The sequence below is a fragment of the Argentina silus genome (genome assembly GCF_951799395.1).
Source record: "Argentina silus genome assembly, chromosome: 11".
Taxonomy (NCBI): domain Eukaryota; kingdom Metazoa; phylum Chordata; class Actinopteri; order Argentiniformes; family Argentinidae; genus Argentina; species Argentina silus.
The window spans coordinates 11,102,381-11,118,877 of NC_139665.1; the positions used below are offsets into that span (position 1 = coordinate 11,102,381).

The 16,497-nt window shown below is 41.5% G+C and overlaps 1 protein-coding gene across 2 annotated transcripts; it reads right to left on the reverse strand.

Moving 5' to 3' along the window:
- Positions 1-201: 201 nt before the first annotated feature.
- LOC310811898 (uncharacterized protein) lies at positions 202-4,176 on the reverse strand. 2 transcript variants are annotated; one of them, XM_083680240.1, is made up of 5 exons: positions 4,043-4,176; positions 2,040-2,342; positions 1,322-1,588; positions 982-1,134; positions 202-817 (listed from the first exon to the last, which is right to left on the reverse strand). In XM_083680240.1, exons 2-5 carry the CDS (start codon positions 2,326-2,328, stop codon positions 648-650), a joined length of 879 nt encoding a protein of 292 aa, XP_083536366.1. In that variant the 5' UTR covers positions 2,329-2,342; positions 4,043-4,176; the 3' UTR covers positions 202-647. The 2 variants fall into 2 exon arrangements, with proteins under 2 accessions (XP_083536366.1, XP_083536367.1); XM_083680241.1 differs by having other exon boundaries at positions 2,040-2,335; positions 4,043-4,103.
- Between the last annotated feature and the right edge of the window lie 12,321 nt (positions 4,177-16,497).

Below are 16,497 nucleotides of genomic sequence, written 5' to 3' on the forward strand. Positions count from 1 at the left end.
TACATAACTGTAGCCTACAGACCCATTTGATGAGGAAAAGTGTTTCTGGTAACTATTGTAAGGTAAATAATGTGCTTATTTAGAACGTCAATAGACGCATGGAATCATGGGAGTTGTAGTTTTTACGCAAATAGACCACTGACTGTAATGATACACGTTTTCTTTTTTTTATGTAGAGAGAGAGAACATAACACAGGGAGGGAAAAACACACCTACATAAACATAACATTCATAAGGTTCATAATACCTTCTACTAACATCATTCTCCACTTTGGGGACCACCCTCTAAAACCAAAAATGGCAGTCATTGTGTAGTATACATTATAAGCGCCCACCATGAGCACACACATTGTATACTCCCATACAGTACAACATTGCAAAGACATCATGCTACATACAACAAGGCCATATGACTTTCCTAGCATATGGCACAGGCTCAGAGAAGCACATTCCATTTGATTGTCCTGCTGGATGCCGTCTTTCTAAAAGTGCACCATTTCAATGTGCAAGCCATTCAAAGTCACAGCAGATCAGCAAAGTGTCCAATCATATGAGATTAGAATTTGGATATCCTACTGTTTCAGGTCCTGCCACAAACATGGAGGGTTGTGTCTAAATCACAGCAGGCCAGGGTAATGAGTGTCCAGTCACAACAAAGGGAGTTCAGGGGAGTGAAGAAGTTCCTGCCCTAGTTCTGAGTCTCTGAGAGCAAAGAGCGTGACCCCTGAACTGTATGCTGCAGGTATCACTATGTGTGTCATCCTGGGACGGTCTTCATCCTCATAGTCTTCCTCACGGATCATCTGCCTCACTTGGCCTACAAGGCGAAACGGGACAACACACAAATAAGAACTCAAGTGCTCATTGGCATTTTCTAGACTAAACTATAATGCTATCATGAGATAGAGGGGGGAGTAGAGAGAGATAGAGATAGAGAGAGAGAGAGACTGAAAGAAAGGTAGAAAGGGAGAGAGAGCTCACCCTCCACATCCAGTACTCTCCACCGTGAATCAGACTGGCCATCTGATAGGGCAGACAGAGGGGCGTCTGATTTCAGTCTCTGCAGCACATCCTCCCGACGAATAAGCAACACTGATTCGCTGCAGAGCCGTTGATGTACCTCCCCTTCAACCACTGGGGCACAGAATGCATCAGGTGAAACACAGGCTACTACTTCAACAAAAAAAACCGTTAAATCAATTAAAGCTACATGACATGGTCACACAGAAGCCACACTAAGACACAACCCACACCTTTAGACAAGAGTTACACACACACACACACACACCACAGACACAGACACAGACACACACAGACTCACCAATATCTAGAGGGTTGGTCATGTAGATGAAGTTGGGTCCCACCCCAAATATGAGCTGGTGGTGCCAAGCATCGGGCACCTCGTCTCCCTCAGGCACTACCAGCTGCATGTTCATGGTGGCCACAGGCACTGCTCCCTTCCGGATCCACCTTGCCAGCCAAGGTACCAGCTCCACCCGCCGGCGAGGGTAGAGGGGAAAGAACCGTCCTAGCACCCGTCCACCACTGGACTGCTCTGCTCCTGCTATTAGCTGTGTGTGTGTAGCACCTGGGAGAAAGAAACAGCCAGAAACAGAGTTTGAACAGTCTATATGCATCAGTAGAACAGATGTCAAGACACACACACACACACACACACACACACACACACACACACACACACACACACACACACACACACACACACAGTTGAGGGTTTTGATGGTCAAGGATGAGGGACTGTGCAATGTGGTATGTAGAATATATGTCTATGGTATATGTAGAATGATAGGCTAACAATAGTAAAGGGAAGGAGTAGGCTACTTAGGATGGTTAGTTGTGGTCAGGGTTAGGCAGCTGTTGTGTTGTGGGTGGTTGTTAGGCTAAAAGTGGGAGGTTACAGTCAGGCCTGGAGGGAGGTGATTATTGTGAGAGGTTTAATGTGCTATTGCTGTCAGCAGGCTACCACTATCAGAGCAGAGTGTACTGTCGTTAGGCAGATGGTGGAGACAAGACAGTACCAGCCACACTCCGGGAGAACAGGTAGTCTGGCAGCGGGGCTTCGTTCCTCCTCAGACGCGTTTGCACACACCGGTCAGCAGTCTCGGGCGCCACGGCGATGCCGAGAGCCTGCAGCACATCGACGACAGCCGTGGCCCCACACGCAGATGCTCCGATCTGCAGGGTCTGCCTCTCCATGGCCTCCTGGAAGGACCACAGCATGGCCTCTTGCTCCTCTGCATCACCAGGACACAGTGACGCTCCAGTGGCTTCACACTGCTTCTCCTCGTGAGCACACCCTCCCTCCATCTCAGACCTAGTTACTGAAAAGACAAGTTCTAAATGTCATAGTATGCACAACATCTTAATGAAGCAGTGAGTTCACCCTACCCACTTCTGAGGAGATCCTTGCAAAGCTGAACGGAGCCACAGTATACTCATTATTGGAAGCGGCAAGCGGGTTCTGGTAAATACCCCTTCCCAGTGACAGCAGTAAGAATGACAATATTCATGAGGCTACACCTTTTGCCAGGTACTGTTTCTGCCGTCTGCCATTTGGAATCATGAGCGCTCTGGAAGTCTTCCAGAGGAAATTGACAAACACATTGCACGGCCGCGAGGAAATCGCCATTTTCATGGATAACATGAAATGGCGCTCGACTGAAGAGGGTCAGCGCTGGAGATTGAGTCAACTGGACTAAAGTTGATCTGAACAGAGAGAAGTGTGTCCTCAGGCAAACACAGCTCCCAGAAACCATATATAGAAAAAGAGTCTCTGCTGAGTGTCTGGGCATGTGAAGATGTTTGAGAAATACAGTATCTGTACCACCTGGAGGGCTTCAAGTTTGTGACAGACCACAAGAGTCGACAAAATTGTCCCAGTGGTGACAGAGATAGTGTGTGACATACGAACGGACAGAAACCGATCCATACAGTAGTCCCCGTCCCCGATTTCATCGTAGGGGACAATTAAGGGAGTGGCGTATCTCTAGTATATAACATCTCTGCTATAGGTCATTGGACTTTGGGTGATAAAATAAATTTGAGTGTGAGTGTGAAGTTACATTTTACATTTACATTTACATTTATGGCATTTAGCAGATGCCTTTATCCAAAGCGACATACAACAAATACATTTGTTTAAGTAAGTGAATCATCTATCCATCAGTCATCATGAGATAAAGTAATCGATGCTTTTTTTAATTAACAGGAGAGAAACTTGTACAGGGGGCTAGTGGGGGTGGAGAGGTCTTTAGGAGGGACCGTTAAGCCTGAAGAGATGGGTCTTCAATCTGAATCTGAAGTTGCTTTATTGTTTGTTGCTTTATTGCTTTATTGTTGTACAGTAGCATTGTTCCTGCTTTTTGCTATACAGAAGCATGGTTGTTTACACTATGTTGTAGAAGGTGTAAAAGGAAAAGGAAGATAAATAAAAAGGGGAGATAGTATGCATGACAGTGTTACTTCATGTTGTAAAGCAGTAACGTCCAACGTAGGTTGCTTGTTTACTGTCAGTTAACATATGGACATTCCTGAGACGTTCAACACAATACTTACCTTAAAAGTTACTCCTCTGACTGGACATTCAGTTCGTATTACAGGCTCCACATAATGAATAAAGATGCGAGACTCATCTAGGTGATAGGCAGTTACAAGCGATCACGTAAATACTGTTATAACAGTATGTAAAGACTGCTATTTATAACAAGTCTAATACATAACTGTACATATAGCGTTGCATCTAGCTAGTTATTATAGTGTCTGGTCTACTGTTCTTAATCTAGTGTTAGGCAGTGCAGTCTGCCACAAATATGACGTTATGCTATTTCAGTAGCTGTGTCTCTATTGAGCATTATGGATTTGTGAAACTTGAAACCATGCAATTATGTTTTCAGAATAGGTCAGTGAGATGTCCTGTCCGACATGGAAATAAGCACCACTGCCCAGTTCTACTTGCTGTGGCACAGTACTGTAAATCGTGCTACGTGTGAGGACGAAAGTAACCATAGTAGCCTTTACTCACCCAGCTAATTGTTTAATCCGTCCAATCCATGTATTTATTATTCCAGTCCAATCGAAAGCTGTTGTTTCTTTAATCTTAATATATCATGCTAAACATATATTCTATTTGTAAAACATGCAAAGCCACATTCTATTTTTAACTCTGGTTGTTTTGTTATACGTTGCTTTGATTGGAAGAAAATATTTCAGCAGCGTATTTCTATTTGTGTACAAAAATGCCAGTCAAAGACAAGCGATGAAGTACTTGCACAAGTAGCAAAGTAGGCGTTCACTGTTACCACAGGAGCCAATGCCAGGACAGAGAACATCATGACAGAACCTGTACAGTTTTTCTTCCTCCAAAGTTTACATGTGAAATCGACAAGCAATACAAATTATATTTTGTTTACCAAAACTCTCTGCCTGTGGATCTGCTAAATAGTATACCGATTCAATTAAAAAAGTAATCATGAAAATGTAAAATTAAATTTCCATAAAAATAAATATTTTATCTAAGAATAGAATCATATTTCCCAATAAGTCGGCCTGGTACCTCGGATCCCCCAACAATATAGTTTACAAGTATATCTGCATACTGATATGCCCTAACAACCATTCCTGGACCTGAATCCAAAAGTGAGTCAACGATGGACAGTACCAAAATAGTTATATTGATTTTGTTTCCTCATGGCAGAATCTACACAAGGCTGACTGGTCAATGGCCCAGATATTGACCATTCTTTTTGTAGCCAGAATTGTATATAAGGGTTTAAATTGAAAAGAATGGATTGCTCTGTCAATTGTTGTTTTGTATATTAAATCATAAACCCGATGCCATGGTATTGGGATATCAAGAATCTGTTCCCAACTATCTTGAATTGTATATGGCATAGTTGTCAAACCTTTTGACCTTAAGTGAAACTGGTACACAGTTTATATTAACCATATATTAACCATTTTAAGCCATTTGTTTTTAATGTGTGGCAGACAGACTAATTCCCTTCTCTTTTAAGTATTTACTTCCATTTCTGTGCCAAAGCTTCGATTGGTTATACATTTGTATTGAGAATTCACCTCCATACACTTTTGTTAGCTGCTTGTGTGACATGATTTTATTGTCCTTGTTCACAATGTAATTAATAAAAAGAAAATTGGCTTTTTCACTATCAGTATATTGGAATTTAGCCATATTATTTGCTGTAATATTTGTTCTGTCTTTTCTGGAGGATGAAATTGGAATTGTAGCAAACTCTGTATGGCTAATTTAAACAATGTGCCATTGCCAAACCAGTTTTCATCTGAATAAAAGCAAAGAAGCCCATTTTGAACATTGGATGCCCATTTTAAACATCTCTCTTAGTAACCTGCTGGAAAACCAGTAATAATAATAATAATTAAACAAATAGGAAACAATGACTCAATTAATCAACTATTTTCATTGACTGACAGCACTAATTCCAAACAGATGTGTTATATGTGGTGCATTTTCTAAGAAATAGTCAGACTTACAGTATGAAGTCAACAATAACATTGTTTATTTGGACAAGCATCAATTGGCAGGGATTCAACTGATGTCAACTTTTGTATTTAGAATAGCTTCTGTTTTATTTGCTACATACTTACTTATAGTGTGGCCACTTTTCACATTGCATTCAAGGTTAAGAAGTGACACAATATGTATTATGCTAATTTGACCTTGAGATGCAATGCCAACATGTTTGGTATTTCTGTGTGGTTTCTATTATGTGGCACTGTACTATTTTTTACTACAGTATTGTGTCAGTCTCCAGGTTTGTTTAGTTTAGGTTTAGATAGTTTAAGTTTAGTTTAAAGAGGAAATCTGGGATTGGTACATCCATTTTTGGACCATTACTGTAAATCAGTGATCAATGGCCATTGATTCTTGAAGAATATAACTGGTAAATGCCATGAGCTTAGTTCAATGGTCTCACCCTATCAGAACCCAAAATCTAATCTTGCTTTACTCTTTGGTCAGCCTTGCATCTAAAGCTTTCTCCAGCCCCAAGTGGTGGGAAGACTGCTCTGTTGTGGTTTGAATCGATGTTTGATAGCCACTTTAAATAATGTGCCTGATGTAAGAATCAGTGCCAGCGAATTAAGTGGTGTTACTGTCATCAACACATGCAGCTTGTATTCCTTGTTAGTTCATTTTCATTTTCATTGTTAACACAACAATACAGAGTTTGTTGTCAAAGCCAGTTTGTCACAATTTAGTCTTTAGTCATGGTCATTAGACACATTATTAGAGATGGGTTCTAAACTTCTGTTGGCATTTCTCAACCACTATGATCTAAACTTGTGGATAAGGAAGCATTATAATTATATAGTCTGTCATCCATATTCTACCCCTGACTTCCTATGAAGAGAGTGGTGGTCACTTGTGACAACAAGTTATAAAACCTCTAGAGGTCAGTGTTGCTTCACACTCTGCACACACTTGTGGCTTTACCACCAAGAGACACACCACCTTTGTGTTGTTGATCCCGAGTGAAATCTCCATATGGTCTCTATCAACACCTTTTTCCTTGCCTTGGTTGCCATAAATTCCTGATACACGGGAAGGCCCTGACAAAAGCCGTACATACAACACGGAGAATGTAGCCCTGGGATGGTAGTTATCAAGCCTCTCGGTGTAGGAAACAGCAGGATGTTTTACAAACATTTGACAATGCTTAGCTCCTTTAAAGATACCGGTTGAATAGGGATAGCATAATTTCTGTCACAAACCCATCTACAGGAAGGTCTTTTGCGCTCTCTGGAGAAATTAAAATAATCCTCGCGCTTTTTGGCAACAGGGAAATGCAGCAGTACAATAGCGACGGTTTGGGTCTATCACAGACAACCATTAACAGCGCAATAACTCCAACATTAATTAATTACAGCACCACACATCAATCGAAGTTTTTCATCGCAAACAATCTGCCTTCATGCATATCGGTGTAACCCCTTAACCGTAGTAGTGATAAAACACGATATGTGTTGTGGTAGCCTACTATTTTATTATGATACTACGATGAGGCCTATACCAAAATAAACTTATTATTTACATTTAGAGTGTCACTATGATTGTATTGGATATTCAATGAGCAAACCCGATATATGGGAGCAAACTAATGAATGTCATCAAAATGTCCTTTGCGGCTTGAAATATGCCATATAATCAACAAGAAACTCATTGATTAGAGTTGGTCCTACTCCTCAGAGAGTGTGCGTAAGAATATTGATAACGCACTCCCACTAGCTACCCTGAGCTGAGTTTTTTTTTTGTCATAACTGCCGTACTAACCCTTTCAGCATGATTCCTATGAGTAATTCAGAGAGGTTTGATAGCTACGGGCTCGGCATATACTACTTTGTATGCAGTTCCACCCTGTGTCATTAGCTCATATCGTTCTAAGGTTATACCCCTGTCCTCTGAATTGCTACAAGGGGAGTGTAATTCTGACAGGTGCCGTGGATGACTGGTTTTTTTAAGCACAATCTAGAGTCCAGACAAGAGTGTATCAGTCAAGCAGCTGCTGCCATTCCTGACCCTCATGTGATCTCTTCTTCTTAGAGGGTATGTAGGATAACCGGATCACAAATAGTTCCCTAATCCTCCATGGGAAACTAAATACAGTATCAAATGTAAAGTTCTGCGCTGAAGCCCTTTGAAAGGAGACCACTAATCATGTCCTTGGAACTGAGACAGCGTGGAAAGAAGCCACCTAGTTCACTTTTCTCACACTGACTAGTGTCAAGACTGGCGTTGTATGCGATAGTGTGTACTATACTGAAAAGAAAGTGTTTTGATTCATTCGTAGACCTCGCGTTATCCAAAATGGCATAGTACAATAGGTTACATTATTCTAAGATTAGTCCACCTTGCTACACATGCAAAAAAGAAACACAAATGGAGAAGCTGACAATCCCACAGCCCCCATGGACACCCATTTTGAATAATGGGGAAAGCAGAGTCTATTTAAACACTATCTCTGTGACCTCTCTCTGTGCTTCAGCTCTGCAGGGAGCAACAGGATTAACCACCGCCTCTGAGGTAAGCTGACTCATAATAAATGGAGAAATGCTTTAAAATGCCCATAACGGCACATTAGAATTGAAATGAGACCACTTTGTCGGTGGGTGGTTCTGGGTCAGGGAGACACTCGTGGAATCATGCCTGAGGGAGTTACTGTCAACGCACTCTCAGCTGTTCCCACAATGCCTCTTTCCCTCGTCCACAAAGTCAACACTGGACACCCATTTTCACTCACATGCTGTACCGAGAGAGGAGTGAGAAAATGAGATGTTCTGACAAATGCATACTGTAAGTATCTTCCTCCCTTTTGATCGTAGCAAGAGTTCACAGTCACACACCCAAAACCCAAAGATAAGCAATAAACGTAGAGGAGAAGCAAACTAGAGGTGCAAGCACCGGGCATGACTAGAGAAGCTTCTAGAAAAGCTCCAAGGGTGTTATTGGATTAAATCATTCACTATACTCTAGTGATTTATTCATGATTCTTATTCAACCTGTGGGTCACTGAGAATGTGTGCTCCCATGGAGTGAGTAGACCATGGTAAGAAAAATCACTAGTGGACAAAGCAAGTGTAAGCATACACTTCAAGCCAACACTGCCTAGCTGATACACGTGTGCTACAAAAGCAACATCTTAACAAAGCAGCAAAGTATATTTCCTGTACCCGCCATTTGCATATTTCCCATTGAAACCCATGTCCATCTTCTCCCTGGTTATTCTGTGTGTTGTTAATAATGGCCTAAAGGGATTGCTCCCCACAGACTTTCACATTGTCAGAGGACTAACATGTAATCACATAAATATCCCACTTAACTTTGTTCAATTCTGCCTGCTTACCCAGCTTGTGAATGAGGCCAATTGGGTCTCAGACGATAGGAATGAAAGGTTCACCGTAGGAGGACGGACACTTCACAAGTCCGCGTCAGGCCGGATGGTAGGCAGGGGGGCATTAGCCCCTGATGCCTACTGCGGATGTTGTCAGCACAGATGAGTGCCTTGCGTTTTTGATACCAATTGCCATTTTCTCCGCTACATTTCCTGGCCCCTGCCGCTTAGCTGACTGTGCCAATTTAGCCATCAACTCGTGACATTTAGCAGATTTGAAAACCAAGCACTCAGTACCTCAAGAAGAAAAAAGTATACTTAAAGGGGAACAACTGCAAATTTGGGAAAAGTGTCTATGTGCCTTAACCTTTGTGACTCTCTGACTCTGAGTGGAGGACTGTCTGCCAAAGTCTGCACCTCTATAACTCAGGGAGAGCAGAGCTCGAACGAAAACAAGAGCAACGTCATCCACACTTTCACTGCAGTGCTAGATTCTAAGATATTGCACATGCATTTTATGGGATAATATTGGATAGTGGGTTCAGAATGGGTGACCACAGCAATTTGAAGGAATGGCTGAATTGTTTAGCCTTTTGGATTAGTTGAATCTCAATCATTCCGCTTGCATGTCCCATTTGTCAATTAGGTTTTTGTTAGGCGATCACTGTCGTTATTAGCTCATTTACAACATCCAAATGTAAATATATATATATATAATCTTAGTCACAGATTATGCATTACAGGGGAACCCGTTTTTGTGCTTTTTTATATTCCCTGCATCCTGGCACAATGCACCAAACCATTGTGATCAAAGACAGCAAGCTAGGTAGCTAAATAACTATTCCAAAAGATTAGCCATAGAGAATATAAACCATGACTTTCTAGTATGCCTGTGATGTCGTTACTAACATATGTATTGGTCATTGTTGTCCAACAGCTGCACAATCATTAAAAGGCAGTTGGCTCCGCAACAACAAAATGCTAGCTGGCTAACCGGTAAACAATAAACTGCCACTGAATTCAACGTCACAGGTCTTTAAAAAACACAGTTAACCATTCAAATTTTTCTGTTTTATTGTGGAGATTGTGAGAGGTTCACAGGAAGTAAAGAGGGGTGTGCAAGAAATGCTGTGGGACCAGCATTTTGGGACGATCTTGTTCTGGTACAGGCAAATGACATGCACATCATCTTTAGGACAGCAACAAGTGTGTACTATTGAAAGAAAACAATATCTTGGTTGGCATGATAGAATACTTGTGTTTTTTAATGACGAGGAAGAGAGTGTCTGTAATTTGTTATCCAAGTGTAGAGGCCACAAGCATGTGAATAGTTTGAGGACGAGTTGAAGACCTCTTGTTTATTGAACCATAGCGTAAGTTTACACTGGAACTGAACACGACTCCTGCTCAAGCCAGCACCCAGCCTAATGGTAGAATATGCCAGCCTCTCTAAAGGAGGTTGGATCATTTGCATAGAAATGAGTTCTAGATGTAGAGATGGACCCTGCTCACACACACAAGCAAGTACACACCAGTGGAGGCTGGTGGAGGTAGAAATCGGAGGACAGGCTCATTGTAATGCATGGAATGAAAAGAGGAATGGTACACGTGTTTCATACCATTCCTCATTCCATTCCATGCAATATAATAAGCCTGTCCTCCAATTTCTGCCTCCACCAGCCTCACCTGGTACACATACACACACACACACACACACACACACACACACACACACACACACACACACGCACACACGCACACACACACACTATCTCATCCGCCCCTACGAACTTTCTGGGGCCCAATCACTTGGAAACAATAAACACTTGACAAGGAATCAGAGGGAAGTCATGATGAGAAATAGATCTGAACCTGCACTTCTTGTTTACCAAAGAGCCAGGACCAGAGAGAGGCTTTACGCAACACAGCAGAAAGAAGTTCTCTGCCACAAACCCAGTGTCTCCTTGTGATATTTGGAATTTACATGTGTTTGGTAATCAAAATCGATTCCCAGCCGTTCAATATTCATGTGCATATTATACGATGGATCATCAGAAAGTTCATTGTATATTCTTCATGGGATACTGTATCATCAACAGCAAAGCTACAGTACAGCACATTCTGAATCATCATAGATGCCAAGTGTATATAGATTTGGGGGTGGTATATAGATTTAGAGTTAAAGGTGAACTCAGTGATATTTCACATTTCTCATTTGATGGAAGTGCGTGTGAGAACAGAAAAATGGGATTAGCCCCAGTCGGGGAGTCATATGTCACCCAATTCCAACTGTTGGTAATAATTAATGCATAAAAAAGAGAGACGGAATGAGAAAGAGACGAAGGGGGAGAGACGGAGGGATGAGGAGGTGTCATGCTCAGCAGAACGAGGGCTAAAGAGCTGAGTGCGGATAGAAAAGTGCATGCTGGGAGTCGGCGGGGTGCGTAATGAGATTCTGGCAGAGGTGAGTCTCTTCCTCTGTCTCCGCTGTGCTCTGCCCATCACTCTCCGAGGGGGCCGGGGACTGGCCGTGCGAGGGCCCGCAGGCTCTCCAAAAAGCCCCAGATTACCAGGGTCATACTGGAGGGGAGGCGGGGTGGCAACAGAGCAGCTTCTACCGGGAATAGGCTTTAGAAAACAACCTGATGACACAGGAGGATGTGGGCGAAAGACAGCCAAGAGCCCTCGAGCAGCCGAGGGGGTCACCTGACCTCTGATCTCCCCATCTGCTCCCTGACGGCAGAGAGGATGACCCCATCAGACCATAATGGGCCAATCCCGGTGTGTTACATACTATCACGCCCCCATACTATTCCTCTTCCTAAAGAGACAACATAAGTGAACAGTCCTGCTCTGTGAATTTTGAAAGGGGCTTTCAGTAAAAGACTGTGCAGGAGGATGTAAATTTAGTTTAATTGGATTGGATGCATTGGTTCACAAGGGCCCATTTGTACTTGAGACCTTTGCACTTGTGTTCTATAGGCATCTACTCCAGTGTTTACCAAATGTCTCCGCTCTCTTTCTCTTTGACAGACAGACAGACAGACAGACAGACAGACAGACAGACAGACAGACAGACAGACAGACAGACACACACACACACACACACACACACACACACACACACACACACACACACACACACACAGGAAAAGTGTGTTCCCATGCTGAGACAAGGAGGACGATAATGACTAATTGTTGGACAGGTTTGGAAATGAGCTCAGGGAAGCCAAAGGACATAATTACAGAGCTGTCAGACAGCTGAAACACACTAGATAATGGTGCATGATAATCACTGTGGCTAAGCTTCCTATTTCCCAAATGGCTTCAAGCTCACTCATTTCCTGTCCAAAGATGATGTGTTGTTGCCAACTGAACTGAGATGGGTACCTTAGACAAAAAACAAACAAAGTAAGATTTCATTTGAATTTACAGTTTCAACACTAGAAAATTTTAATTTATTTTTTGCTGTGGTGTTTTGACATTGCCCCAGCAGCATAACCTTTCCAGCATTACAAGTCAACCATGTAAATATAACTTGACATTCAATGATAGCTTATGACAACTTAGGTTACATCACCAGACTCACTGCCAAAAAACAGTTATGATGCATGGCACATCTCAAGTTGCATCACAAATGCATTAAATAAATACAGATGGCTGTATCTGTTGCTTTGAAACTAAATCTGTTATAGTTTTCTCTATCTCATTGTGGTGTTTTTTCTACTCACAGAATTCTGTAATGTTATGGATGTTGCTGTTTTTTTGTTATTTATTTTCCCCTGGGGGAGGAAATCCATTTAAACTTTAGCATTAGCATCAGTCACTGCATAACTGATTAACCATATTAATATTTGTCTCAATTACGCATCCATGGTTCTCTTCAGTTTTTTCAAAGACATGAATGTGAATGGAAAATAATGAAAACGATACACCATTGTAACTACGATGACAAAGATAGACTATCATAGAAATAATATGTTTAAATTGTCAGGAGGAGTTATCTGAGCATTGAAGCTGCCTCTGGACCATATCCCAACTGACACAATAGTCCTTTGCATGGCAATGAGCCTGTGGTTTTCAAGAATCATCTACGATAAGAAGCAGAGTGAGATGATGATGATGATGATGATGATGACAGTAGGCCACTGACTGCTCCGTTAGATTGGATTAGGGTTTGGTTAATAACCCGACTGTCATACAATGGCCAAAACAAATGAATGACTTGCTCTTAACAAGAACAGAGAACAGAGAATAGAGAACAGAGAAGAAGAAGAAGAAGAAGAAGAAGAAGAAGAAGAAGAAGAAGAAGAAGAACAACAACAACAACAACAACAACAACAACAACAACAACAACAACAAAAAGGGCCACTTTTACTAAACATTTACACAAGGTGAACATTGAGGGTGAAACTGCAAAAATACATTCAAACGAATAAGAAGAAGGTTAGATAAATCAATACATTCCTTGTTTCTTTTCTGTTCTCTATAGAGAAAACCCAGGTGCAAACCAGGTGTAAATGCTTTTATTTATACCAAGTCTCATGGTGGCCCATTTCAATAACATCCCATTTGAAAGTCTTTTTTATTTTTTTTTATTTTTTTAAATCATTCATTCTCATTCCTTTCTCAAGGCCCAACTGGATTCCCCTTCTGTATTCCTGGGGAGTCTGATTCATTTGTGTGAAAGGTGTGTGTGGGCATGTAGCAACAATAAGACCTATACAATAGCAACCTAAGAAAGCTATGCATGCTCTCAGCTAGGTAGTAGCACTTGGTGCTGAAGGACTAGGGGAGAAGATGAACATAAGGTCAAGGTTGCAAGTGTGTGTGTGTGTGTGTGTGTGTGTGTGTGTGTGTGTGTGTGTGTGTTTGTGTGTGTGCGTGCATGCATGTGTGTGTGTCTATGTGTGTACAGTATGAGAAAATAGAAATAACAATGGAAAAAGAGAAACATAAATAAATAATCATAATACAAATAAAAATGAATTCTGAAAATTAGGAAAATAATAGTTAGGAGTAGGACAGATCAAAAAAGTGAGTCTTTATTTATGCTTTAAAAAACGGACACTGTGTCAGACTCCCTAACATGGGTTGGCAGGCTGTTCCAAAGGGATAGTGCTCTGTAAGAAAAAGACTTGCCACCCTCTGTCCTTTTAGTGATTGTAGAAATGACTAAATCTCCAGAGGATGGAAGGGGACGGACTGGCATAGAATGAGAAGCCAAGTAAGATGGAGCCAACCCATTAAGTGCCTTGACTGTAATAAGGAGCACTTTGAAATCATTATTTATTGGGAAGCCAGTGCAGTGACTTTAAGGACAGGGGTAATGTGTTCAGTTCTTCTGGTTCTGATCAGACTTCTTGCAACTGATTTTTGGACCAGTTAGAAATTGTGTAACTCTGTGTTTGTAAAACGGATGTGGATAATAGTGCAGTAATCTAACCTTGATGTCACAAATGCATGAACCAATTTTTCAGCATATTGATGTGTGAGAGAATGTCTTATTTTTGCAATATTGTGTCGGTTGAAATAAGCTATGTGAGACGAACAATGTGAAGTCGGAGTCGATACTAATACCAAGATTTTTGACTGTGTTTTTGGGGGAAACTAGACAGCCTTTTAAATTGTACAAACTGGTATATGTCACTGAGATATGACTTAGACCAGACACTGCGCTAAGTTTTGGCTGAAAACCCGATTGGAGGCTCTCTAGACATGATTAACGTTAAGGAAATCAGTGAGCTGTTGAGCAACCACTTTTCCATTATTTCAGACAAAAACGGTTAATTAGAAGTAGACCTATATGTATATTTTTTTTATCATCTGGGTCAAGGTTCGATTTTTTTGGCAGGGGCTTTACTGCCACTTTCAGTAGGTTGGGATCACATCCGGTAGTGAGAGATCCATTTACGATGGTTAGGATTGAGTCGCTGGGGACTGGATTAAAGCTTTTTAAAACAGGGTCCAGAATAAAGAAAAGAAAAAAAAGAGGGAAGTTCACTATTGCAAGAGAAGTGACTTGTAGTTAGTTTGGCGGCCGTATTAAATAATAATTTTGGAATATATTTATTTTCGTCAATAGGAGATAGGATGACCTTGCTGTGTTATGTTACCCTGCTATGTGTGTCTGGTGAGCTCAGTGTTGAGGGTAGTGGGCAGATAATATGATATTGATCATTGACACTGAATGGGAAGACAGGAATTGATGATTGACGAGTGATATTCGAGGGCTGCTGCCTGTGAAAGGTGGATCAGATGGATATCACTAAAAGGAGGATCTACAGAACTACTTAAGCTGCATTTCAGAGCAAAGCACATACAGTGACCTCAAAACAAGCTAGAGATGAGGCACTATACTTGAAAGAGTTAAGACGTAGAAAGCCTTGTATCTCATTTTGCCTCTCCGTCAGTGAATTAACTAAAACTAAAATTAATGAGTTTGGGAGGAAGGAGTCTGTGGCTCAGCGAGGAAACACTCATCAAGTCATAATCCTCTTACACAGGGATCGTTTAATTAAAAATATTAAACACGCATCTGCGTATAAAAAAAGCAAAGGGACAATGCTATTTTCAGGATGTGGAGTTATTTGAAGTCGTCACGAAAACGCCAGTTATCCTATCGAGGCGTGACTGCAAGGTGCATTTGTCAGTGTCAAGAGCGAGGGAACAACCATGTCAACAAGCTCAGTCGCTCTACCAGTCTTATGTCTGATACTGGAGTCACATTCACACCATTCCATAACTATACTAGTCATTTGATAACTATACTAGTCATTTGATAACTATACTAGTCATTCCATAACTATACTAGTCATTCGGTAACTATACTAGTCATTTGATAACTATACTAGTCATTTGATAAGTATACTCATCATTTGATAGCTATACTAGTCCTTATCTGACAGAGACCTACCACATCAGTACCGCACTTTGCTTTTTTCTCCTCCCTCCGTCGTCCACATGATTCAGTAGATCGCACACACCCATTTATGAAATAGGAAAGTGCCACAACCTAAAACAATACCTGGGTCTACTACTGAAGATGCACAAGTACTTCTAGAAGGATCGATTAGACCATACTGTAGTAGTGAACAGCAATGAGCCCTCTGTCTACAGTATATAGGCAGTAGAGGGTTAATACATTGTACGTCTCAAATTGTGTTTTTTTGGGATGCTCAGTCCCATATAGGCCAGCTGTTTCCGTAGAGAATGTACCATTGCTGAAGTTGAAGTATGATTTATGAGTAAAATGACATGTGTGTGATGCAGTATTGAGCATGTCAATTTGATGGAAGTAGCTGCTTCTGTGTCAAGTGAGGAACAAAATAGGTACACTGGTGTCTTGCCACACCTCACACCATGGGCACTAACACCTACTCGCATGGTTTAACAGGTTATTCCACTCACTGTGCTGTCAGCATCCGTGGCTCACTGTGGATAGGATAGATCACTTCTTGTCTGTACTGTATGTGCATTGGCCAGTCTTTAAGCATGGAAACACACAACATTTTGCTCCATTTAATCTTGTGTCAATTTACTGAATATCGTGTGTGTGTGTGTGTGTGTGTGTGTGGGGGGGTGGGTGTGTGTGCGTGTGTGCGTGTTCCCA